This window comes from Lynx canadensis, chromosome E2 (assembly GCF_007474595.2).
Source record: "Lynx canadensis isolate LIC74 chromosome E2, mLynCan4.pri.v2, whole genome shotgun sequence".
Classification (NCBI taxonomy): Eukaryota; Metazoa; Chordata; class Mammalia; order Carnivora; family Felidae; genus Lynx; species Lynx canadensis.
The window spans coordinates 27422174-27431548 of record NC_044317.1 but is presented as its reverse complement, the minus strand read 5'-3'; the positions used below and the strand labels follow the sequence as shown (position 1 = coordinate 27431548).

Genomic DNA, 9375 nt, shown 5'->3' with positions numbered 1-9375 from the left:
TGAAGGGCCCCTACCCATCCGCCACGACTACACAGGCTGCAGATGATGCATCGAATGGGCGTTGTATCTTACTGCATTTTCCAAAGAGCACGATCCAGACTTGGGGGTGGAGGGAAAGGGTACGGGTATATATTTACCATTCTACTATACTTTGCTAAAGTATGCTTCTGTTTTTCCGTAAATGGGCAGATTTACTTCGTTCTCTTAAAGACATCATAGTACTCCTATGCTCGTGTATTTAACCGTCAATGGACAATTAGTTTTGTTATCTTCTGCCATTACAAGCAGTGCTGTAGTGAACGCCCCTGTACGTGTATCTTTGCTGACAACTGCAGGCATTTTGGCAGTATGAATTCCTGGAAGTGTTGTTGTGGAATCGAGGGCGTGAGCACGTTTTGTCAAATCCGCCCCTCAAGGTGGTTGCACCTGGTGCCCTTAAAGCAGGTGCGGGTGTGAAACGCCAGGCTCGGAGCGGCGGCGGCGGCCTCCGAGCAGCAGGCGGCGCTGTGAGCGTGTCTGTGCCGAAGCGGCGCGGGCCGCGCTGACCCACTTCCGGCGGCGGCGGCGGCGCACGGGCGCTAAGTCCTAGGGTCCGGCGGGTGGTTGGGCAAGATGCCGTATGCCAACCAGCCCACCGTCCGGATCACGGAGCTCACCGACGAGAATGTCAAGTTCATCATCGAGAACACGGACCTGGCGTAAGGCCGCTGAGGGAAGAGGCCGGCGGCTGTCGAGCGCGGGGGGCTCGAGCGCGGGCCGGGTGGGGGTCGTGTCCTAGAGCTGCGTTCGGGTGGCGGGGTTTTTGCTTTGGGAACCGTGGGCGCGGGGCGCCGGCGTCGATGCTGCGGCGCCCTCACGCCGATTGGTTTTCATCCCTCAGGGTGGCCAACTCCATTCGGAGGGTCTTCATCGCCGAGGTGCCCATAATAGGTAAGCGAACCCCACCTCTCGTTGCCCACACACCTCGGGGCCGCTGCCCGCCCACACCCAGAGCCTGGTGGGGCCGGTAGTGGGGGCTCTGAAAGGACAGCAGTGCTGGAGATTTGATCAGACCCTGTACCCTCGGCCCAGGGCCACTTGGGTCCACTCTTAACCTACGGGTTGGCGAAGAGCATGGGTTCGGGAGTCTGCGTGCTCGGGTTTGAACACCGTTTTCACTTACTGCCCCTGTGAAACTTGGGCAAGCGTTCAGCTGCGTGCCGTGTTTTTCTCTGTGGCATTCGGACGTTAACAGTGCTTGCAGAGCGATGGCAGGGATTGAGTAACGGAATCTCTCTTAAATGCCTCGTGTTGAGTACCGGTAGATGTCTTTTTATGAATCCGTCCTTCAGCCGCACTTAGGGAACACCTAAGTGCCAGGCAGGGTGCTAGGAACTGGGACTGCAGGGCTGCACGGTGCAGGGTTCTTGCCCTGGTGGAGCACACAGTGGGGTTGCCCGGGAAAGGCGAATCCGCAGCTGACGCTGCTGCGGGGTAGCCTTGGGTCAGTAGTTGAGAAGTAGAGCTACAGTGCTGTTGGCGCTTAGAGGGAGGAGGATCGGCTCTGGTTGCAGCCACGTCGCTCCAGGTATTTTTCACCCTTATAAATATACTACAGGTATTTTTGGAGTGTCAACTCAAAGTTTGGGTTGGAGAAAGGAATGTAACTCGGCTGCTACAACAAGTGTGCAGACTCCTAAGGAAATAAGCAGGCCAAGGGATTGGTGAAGGAGAGCATGGAGTTTCCACCACTGCAATCCCCAGGCACTTCTTCAACTCAGAGCTTGGCGTGCTGATCCTCCTCCTCCTGCCTGACCACTCCATGTCTCTGGGCCTCAGTTTCATCATGAGTAAAATGAGGGAGTTGTACTTTGTGAGGCGGCCCTGACATTAGAGGCTGAATGCCACTTGCCCCACACATTCAGTTCTGCGGATGATTCTGATCACCTGCTACATTCCAGGCCACAGGGGGAATACAAAAGTTAAGACATCTGAAGACCCCAGCTCCAGGATTCTCCGAAGCTTGAGGTAGAGACAAGACATACACAAATATAACACGGTACAAAATAGGACAAGTGTCTTTAGTCTGGACAGAGTTTTGTGAGGGGAAAGCTTGCAGGGAGGAAGTGTTGGTATCTGTATCACAGAGAGCAGGCAAGGCTTGGTTTGTAGGAGGCTCAGAGGATTTACACCTGCGCAGGAGAGGGTAAGGGCACGTGGGAGTAGGGGGTTATTGGGAGTAACGAGGCGGAGTCAGAAAAGCCTGGCTTATGGTCCTTACTTGGCTTGGGGAAACAGTAGAAAGTATAGGACAAAGCGGGTTGGGTCCTAACTGGTCCTCTTCTGACTTCCATTCCTAGTGTCCACACCCTTTTTGGTAGTTGGGCTCCAATGCCATTTATGAATTTGTTTGCATACAGGTGTTAATGTGTTTAAGTCAAGTGTGTGTGGGAATACAGTCCTTACCTTTCTACTAGCTCATTGCTGGTAGGAATTGGGTTTGATACTTAGTATGCTGTGCACATTAAAGGAATTCTTTACGTGTTAGTTGATTGATAATAAAGAGTTAATATTGAGTAGTTTGGTCATTGTATCATAAAATGAGATATGGACCATAAGCCTGTGTTACTTCTGTGAGATTGGCCTTTTTTTTTTTTTTAAGAGAGAGAGAGTGAGAATGCAAGCCGGGGAGGGGTAGAGAGAGAGAGGGAGGCCCAGAATCTGAAGCAGGTTCCAGGCTGTGAGCTGTCAGCACAGCACCCAACACGGGGCTTAAGCTCACGAACCGTGAGATCATAACCTGAGCCGAGTCAGACACGCTCAACTGACTGAGCCACCCAGGTGCCCCAATTTTCCCTAACTTTTAAGTGCCCAAGTAGTTTGTGTTTATGGATTTGGTGTTGACATGGATAGCAGATGTAAATGCTTCTCACAGAAATATTCAGCTTAAAGAGACGTGTTCCCACTGCCATGCTGTTCCCTAAGTCGGTATTTTTTGTGTAGGACAGGGAACCCCCTGCATTAAATCTGCCTGAGTAGGGATGGAGGCTGTGTTGCATGTGGTTCTTGTTAAAATACAGATTCCTAGCCCCCACTGGACCTGTGGAATCAGTTTCTGGCAGTCTGGCCCAGGCCCCTGCAATTTAGTAAGCATCAGGTGCTTCCTAAATCTTGAGAACCACTGCTCGAGGTCTTTAATTTGGTGGCCGAACTGCATGTCTGCTTTCTTGTTTTTTTTTTGTTTTTTTTGTTTTTTTTTTAGCCATTGACTGGGTTCAAATTGATGCCAACTCTTCAGTCCTTCATGATGAGTTCATCGCTCACAGGCTCGGTGAGTGCCGGGTTGTGAAAGGTGGAAGGGAGGGGGCTGTGCCTGGTGTCAGAGGAGGGAGCCTCCTCACTCCCAAGGAGGCTTCTAGGTTCTCCTTTTGACTTGACCATTTGGACTGCTTTAAAATGTCTTTCTGTTTCTTCCAGGACTAATCCCCCTCACAAGTGACGACATTGTGGACAAGCTGCAATACTCCCGGGTATGCTGTGTGATTGGGTGGGATGTGCGTGGGGGTAGGGGGCTCAGTTCTCGGGGATTTTCCTGACGTTTTCCTTCTAGCTTTTAGAAAGACAGCATGGAAATGTTGCCTCAGAGCCCAAGGAGGCACTGGTCCTTGGTCCTGCCAGGCTTCAGATGATCAAGCTCCAGGGGCATCAGGGAGTTTCTCCTGCCAGCCACACAAAATGGGGTATACACCAGAATACCCATTTATACCAAGCAGTGGGGGCTCTGCCTTTTCAGAGTCTGATCTGTTCAGACTCTGCTCTCCAGAGTGTCTTTTCCCAGTAACGGGAGCCTAGGAGGCTGAAGGGAGTCAACAGAAGGTTAGGGAGTTAGGGAGAGGTAGGGGTGAGATCAAGGAAAGAGAGTGGGACTGTCCCCCACAGCAGCACCTGAGGGCTGTTGTCTGCCAGATATGTGCCTCTCCTTGTAGGTGGTCCTCGTTAAACATGGCCCTTCCTCTAGGGCCGTGTTTCCTTCCTGTGATATGTTAACAGGCCTTGGACTTGGGAGGAGTGGGACAGGACTAGGTTCCCTGCATCCTTTCCCCAGGGCTCCATTAAATAACAGCTTGAGACTCTTCCCCCCTTGGTGGCTTTGGGTGATCTTTAATCAGCCCATCCTCTAATATTCCCAAGGTCATGCCATTTTTGTGTGGCTAATTTGATATGTGTTATAAATCTATTTTTTTTGAATTTTTAAAAAGTGTATATTTATTTTTGAGAGGAGAGGGAGAGAGATAAGAGTGTGAGCGGGGGAGGGGCAGAAAGAGAGGGAGACACAGAATCTGAAGCAGGCTCCAGGCTCTGAGCTGTCAGCACAGAGCCGGACGTGGGGCTCAAACTTACAAACTGTGAGATCATGACCTGAGCCAAAGTTGGATGCTTAACCAACTGAGCCACCCAGGCACCCCTAAATCTGTGTTTTTTAAAGAGAGATTGAAGTACACAGGAAAGTGTGGAGATAATCTGACCAGTACTCTTGCTCCCACCAAACAGCTTGTCATAGTCCAACATTCTGCAATATTTGCTTCACGTTTCCAGATTTTTGTTTGTAAGAAATGAAACATCACAGATATTGGTGGGGACAGTTGTACAACCAGTTGAAGAGCAGTTTGGCAGTGTCGTGGGTAAAGATATGCATGCCCCATGACCTAGCAATTCCATCCATTAAGTGTTTTTCTAGTATTTGCTGAACAAAGATGTTATGGTCTCCTCCCCTTTTTTCTGTTTTGTTTTTTTTTTTTTCCTGAAAATCTACAGAAAAGTTAGAAGAATCAAATAATAAACAGCCACTTACTTTCAGCTTTAGTTACCAAACTAAACTTAGTTTCTGCTTTGTTTTTCCTATCCATGTTATTTTTGTTGAACCATTTGAAAGTTGCAGATACCATAACACTTTTCCCCTAACTACTTCAGCGTGCTTGTCCTAAAAATAAGGATATCTTCCTACATAACTATGCCATCATGCTTAAGACTATTAGCATTTTGTCGTATTTCAAATATTCAGATTTTCCTAGTTGTCCCTCACATGTCCTTTCTTGCTTTTTGTCATCCAGCAAAGATCCATGCATGCATTTGGTTGTTATACTTCTTTAGGCTCTTAATCTCAGATCCCTCTCCTTTATGATATATATTTTTTTGAGGTTGTGTACCTTTTCATTTCTTTCATGCCAGTTTCTTTAATTTAGTGTTTTTTTAGTAGGTCTTTGTTTTTGTTTTTTTGTTATCTTCTAATGCGGGGCTCGAACTTACAACTCCGAGAACAAGAGTCACATGCTCTACTGACCGGGCCAGCCGGGTGCTCCCCTTCCATTTCTATATATATATATTCACTATATATTCACTTAATTATTCATTCATTTTTGAAGGGGGGTAGTGGAAGGCAGAGAGAAAGGGAGCGAGAATCTCAAGGAGGCTCTGCCCTGTGAGCACAGAGCCGGACACGGGGCTCGATCTTGTGAACTGAGGTCATGACCTGAACTGAGATCAAGAATCGGATGCTAAACTGACAGCCACCCAGGCACCCCAGGCATTTCATATTTCTAATTAGGGTCTCGTTTGCCTGCCCGCCTCACCTGTGTGTGACTGCACACTGTCCAGGTGTGGCCTCTAGCTCTTCCTCCTTGTCTGAAAAACCTCAGAAGCAGGTTAGATGTTCCTCATTGGCCTGAGGGGGCGAACAGTTTGCTTGGTTACATTCCAGTAAGTCGCCTCAAGTTAAACTGCAGCAGATGGTCCCTAACGTAGGAATGGATTGTTTCAAGAGTCGTTGCTTAAAGGACTGTTGCTAGTTATTGAAGCTGAGTGATGGTTACACGGTGGTAGTCTCTTCTGCTTTGCTCTGCTCTTGTGAATGCATGAAATTTTCCATTATGGAAAGGTTTTTTTGCTTTGTTTTTAAAAGAAAAAGTAGTCTAGAACTTGAAAGAACTTTACTGTTGTTGCCTGGATCATTTTATTTTAAATGATGATTGCATTCCCGAGCTAGTCCACATAGTTCATGGGAAGCTGCACTCTAAAGCGTGAAAGCATCATTCTCTTGCTTAACGCCTTGTATCCCTGAAGAAGGGCGCTCCGAGGGCCAGGGTGAGAGTTTAGCAATGTGTCTCCCGGTGGTGGCCTGGCAGCTGCTGGAGGTGGAAAGTACACCCAGGCATCAACAGGTACGGGTGGTCTCTAAACTGGGAAGGGCCTGCACTTGGGCGGCCCGGGAGAATGGTGTACCAGATTGGCATGGCCTACAAGAGCCTGGAGCCTGAGAGCAGCCCTTTTACATTAAGAAATCTAAGGAACTGGGTGTTAGAAGCAGGGAGCTCAGGGCTCACCACCTCTCCATAGGCTCATTCCCGCTTGTCTTCCTGCCTCAGGACTGCACGTGCGAAGAGTTCTGCCCCGAGTGCTCAGTGGAGTTCACTCTTGACGTGCGGTGCAACGAAGATCAGACTCGTCACGTCACGTCTCGAGACCTCATCTCCAACAGCCCCCGGGTCATTCCAGTCAGTGTCTCACAGTGTCCTACCCAGGACCTTTGTTCTCCTCCTGGCTCGAAGTGAGCCAGACTCGGTGGTTTCTTACAAGATGCTGATTTCCCTGTGTTACCCTCTGCCTTCAACTGAGCCTGGTGCCTAAAAGTACTAATAATTCTGGACAGTAGCCAGGGTGGACAGGAGCATTGTTGTGCTGTGTGCCCACCCTCTGTCACCCGAGGACCCTTTGAGAGGGTACTGTTTTGACTGAAAAGGCTGTCATCAGGCCGTGAGGCAGAGGCTGGAGTCCAGCTCCAGCACAGATTTAGTCCTAGTACCCCTCATTCCCAGGCATCCTGTCCCTGGTCGGCAGGTGCGGGAACACGGTTGCCAGAAGAGGTGACTGGGGAGACGAGCAGCTAACAAATGCCTCTGTTTGGGCTCCCTCCAGGTGACCTCCCGGAACCGAGACAATGACCCCAATGACTACGTGGAGCAGGACGGTAAGGGGCTGGGGGGAGTATGCGGATCTCTGCCCGGCTCGTCGTTCTGCAGGCCAGCACAGAGGCAAGACCAGACACAGCTTCTCGTGCTCCCTGGTCTCTGTCAGCTGACCTTTGGGCTGTTTTTCCTGATTGTGTGGTCTTCTGGTGGTATTCCGGGTCAAAATTCAGGGGACGGTGTCTATCGGCCCTTGACTGACGCACACCTCTCCCCACAGACATCCTCATCGTCAAGCTGAGGAAGGGTCAGGAGCTGAGACTTCGAGCCTATGCCAAAAAGGGCTTTGGCAAGGAGCATGCCAAGTGGAACCCTACCGCAGGGGTGGCTTTTGAATATGATCCTGACAATGCCCTGAGGCACACAGTGTACCCCAAGCCTGAGGAATGGTATGTTCTCATTGGGAGTAAAGGCATTCAGGGTGGGTTGGTGTGGAAATGGCTCCCAGTCACTGGGGTCGGGGCAGGCTCACTGTGGACATAGTGCCCTAACAGCAGCTGTAGCAGCCCTGTGCTGACCTGTATTTGACCTCAGGCCAAAGAGCGAGTACTCAGAGCTGGACGAAGATGAGTCACAGGCTCCCTACGACCCCAACGGCAAGCCAGAGAGGTAAGATCCAGGCCGGCACGTGAAGTGTGTAAGAATGTATGGTTTTGGTGCAAGGTCTGAGTCGGGAGACCCTTCCCTCACGTCCCAGTGCCCGTGAGCTGAGGAAGGAAGGGTAGCTGCAGAATCCATGGCGGGTGCAGGTCCCAGGGCAGGTGCTCGTCTCCCTTGGTCACTGTGGGATGAGGGGCCCTGCGGTTGTTCACTCTGCTCCTCCTCTGTTGAGCAATCCCCAAAGAAGAGGTCTGCCCAGAGCCAGAAGTGACCAGTCTTCTGACAGAGAACGTGAGCCACTGCTAACTTGACTTTCCACTGTCTCCATGTGGAACACATCCACTCCGAAGTGTTTTAAGGTTTCCCCAGTAGCTTTTTGAGCTAGCTGTGGCCTCCTTGGAGTCCCGTAATGTGCAGCAGGACCCCCGTTAGTAAGAGGTTGAAGCCACCCAGGAGAGAGCGCATGATCCGAGGCCGACGCTCGGCTGAGCCAGGCCTGCCTCGCGGAGGGCTCTCACCAGACTCTTCCTCTTAGGTTTTACTACAATGTCGAGTCCTGTGGCTCTCTGCGCCCTGAGACCATTGTCCTGTCAGCCCTCTCTGGATTGAAGAAGAAGCTGAGTGATTTACAGACCCAGTTAAGCCACGAGATCCAGAGTGATGTCCTAACCATAAACTAGCACAGCTCACCTGTTTGAACGAAAAAGGGGGCGGGGGGCGGATCTGGGCCAGCAGCTGGATTTGTCTCTCCAGAGCCTCTTCTAGCTACTGGGATGTGGACAGCTGTTGGCTCGGGCTTCTTGGCAAACCGTCAGTACCCACTAGAAAGGGAGCCGTATGGAAGAGGCGGCCTATCCCAGCTTTGCTCGGATTGTCAGGCATGCCACTGGCATTTGAGGCAGGACAGTTTTTTACTAGACATCTCACGTCCCTGGCTCTGCCCACTCATTGCCAGTGGCATTCCCCAGGACATCCCTTCCAACGCGTTTTCTTATGTGCCTTTGGGGGAGTCTGTTGGTCATTTCAGGTCTTCAAACCCTTTCTGTCCAACAGTTGGAGGTTTCACAGTTGTACCTTGGACTTCCGGTGTTAGGATTGAGTGTTAGAACCCTCATTCAAGTTGCCTACAACCCCTTCCAGTCCCTGCCCAGAGCCAGGCTGCTGGCACTTCGCTCAAATCTCCAAGTGTCCCTAATTTGAGAACCCTTAAAGAAGAGTGTTAGAGCCTGGCTGCCTCCCTGCCCCAGGTAAACCCTGTATTTCATTCTCTACCCATTGGTTATGAACTTCACTGCCAGTAGCCTGATTATTTAAGTTTGGGTGCTGGGGGGCAAGGGCCTTAATGAAGGGAAGGTCTGGCCTTGACCCCTTACCCCTGTAGGGTAGAATCATGCCCAAAGTAGTTAATTAGGCAGCCTGGCAGGAGAAGCCTGGAGAAAACCAGAGATTCAGTACAGAAAGGAAGGGATATTTATTGATTCAGGAGTTGTCTTTTTAAAAGTTTTTATTCTTGGCAATAAAGAGCACAACATAATCTCCTTCATGCGTCATCGTGCCACTAACTTGAGCCAGCCGGCCCTACCTCCCTCTCAAGGCCTTTGGTGCCGAGCTGGCTGTGGCCCCTCTCTGGCTCCAGGCGCTCCTGGAGGGGCCTCTTGCTGTATCATTCTGCCACAGCTTGAATAGTGGTTATTTACAACAGGGTCTGTTCCACAAATCAGAACCCTAAAGTATTAAAAAAAAAAACCAAAAAACCAAAAACCCACACACGCAA

At 50.5% G+C, this 9375-nt stretch overlaps 1 protein-coding gene across 1 annotated transcript; it reads left to right on the top strand.

Annotated features, from left to right (window-relative positions):
* Nucleotides 1-548: 548 nt before the first annotated feature.
* POLR2C (RNA polymerase II subunit C) lies at nt 549-9139 on the top strand. The gene is made up of 9 exons (XM_030298625.2): nt 549-698; nt 881-930; nt 3242-3310; nt 3457-3509; nt 6402-6530; nt 6952-7003; nt 7222-7390; nt 7536-7610; nt 8137-9139. The coding sequence occupies exons 1-9, from the start codon at nt 613-615 to the stop codon at nt 8279-8281; spliced, it is 828 nt and encodes a 275-aa protein (XP_030154485.1). The 5' UTR covers nt 549-612; the 3' UTR covers nt 8282-9139.
* The last annotated feature ends 236 nt before the right edge of the window (nt 9140-9375 follow it).

Bases quoted from the DNA above. Each gene is read 5' to 3' on its own strand.
- POLR2C (XM_030298625.2), top strand. From the start codon at position 613: ATGCCGTATGCCAACCAGCCCACCGTCCGGATCACGGAGCTCACCGAC. The intron at 3,510-6,401 runs GTATGCTGTGTG...TTCCTGCCTCAG, and splicing joins ACAAGCTGCAATACTCCCGG to GACTGCACGTGCGAAGAGTT. The intron at 7,004-7,221 runs GTAAGGGGCTGG...CTCTCCCCACAG, and splicing joins TGACTACGTGGAGCAGGACG to ACATCCTCATCGTCAAGCTG.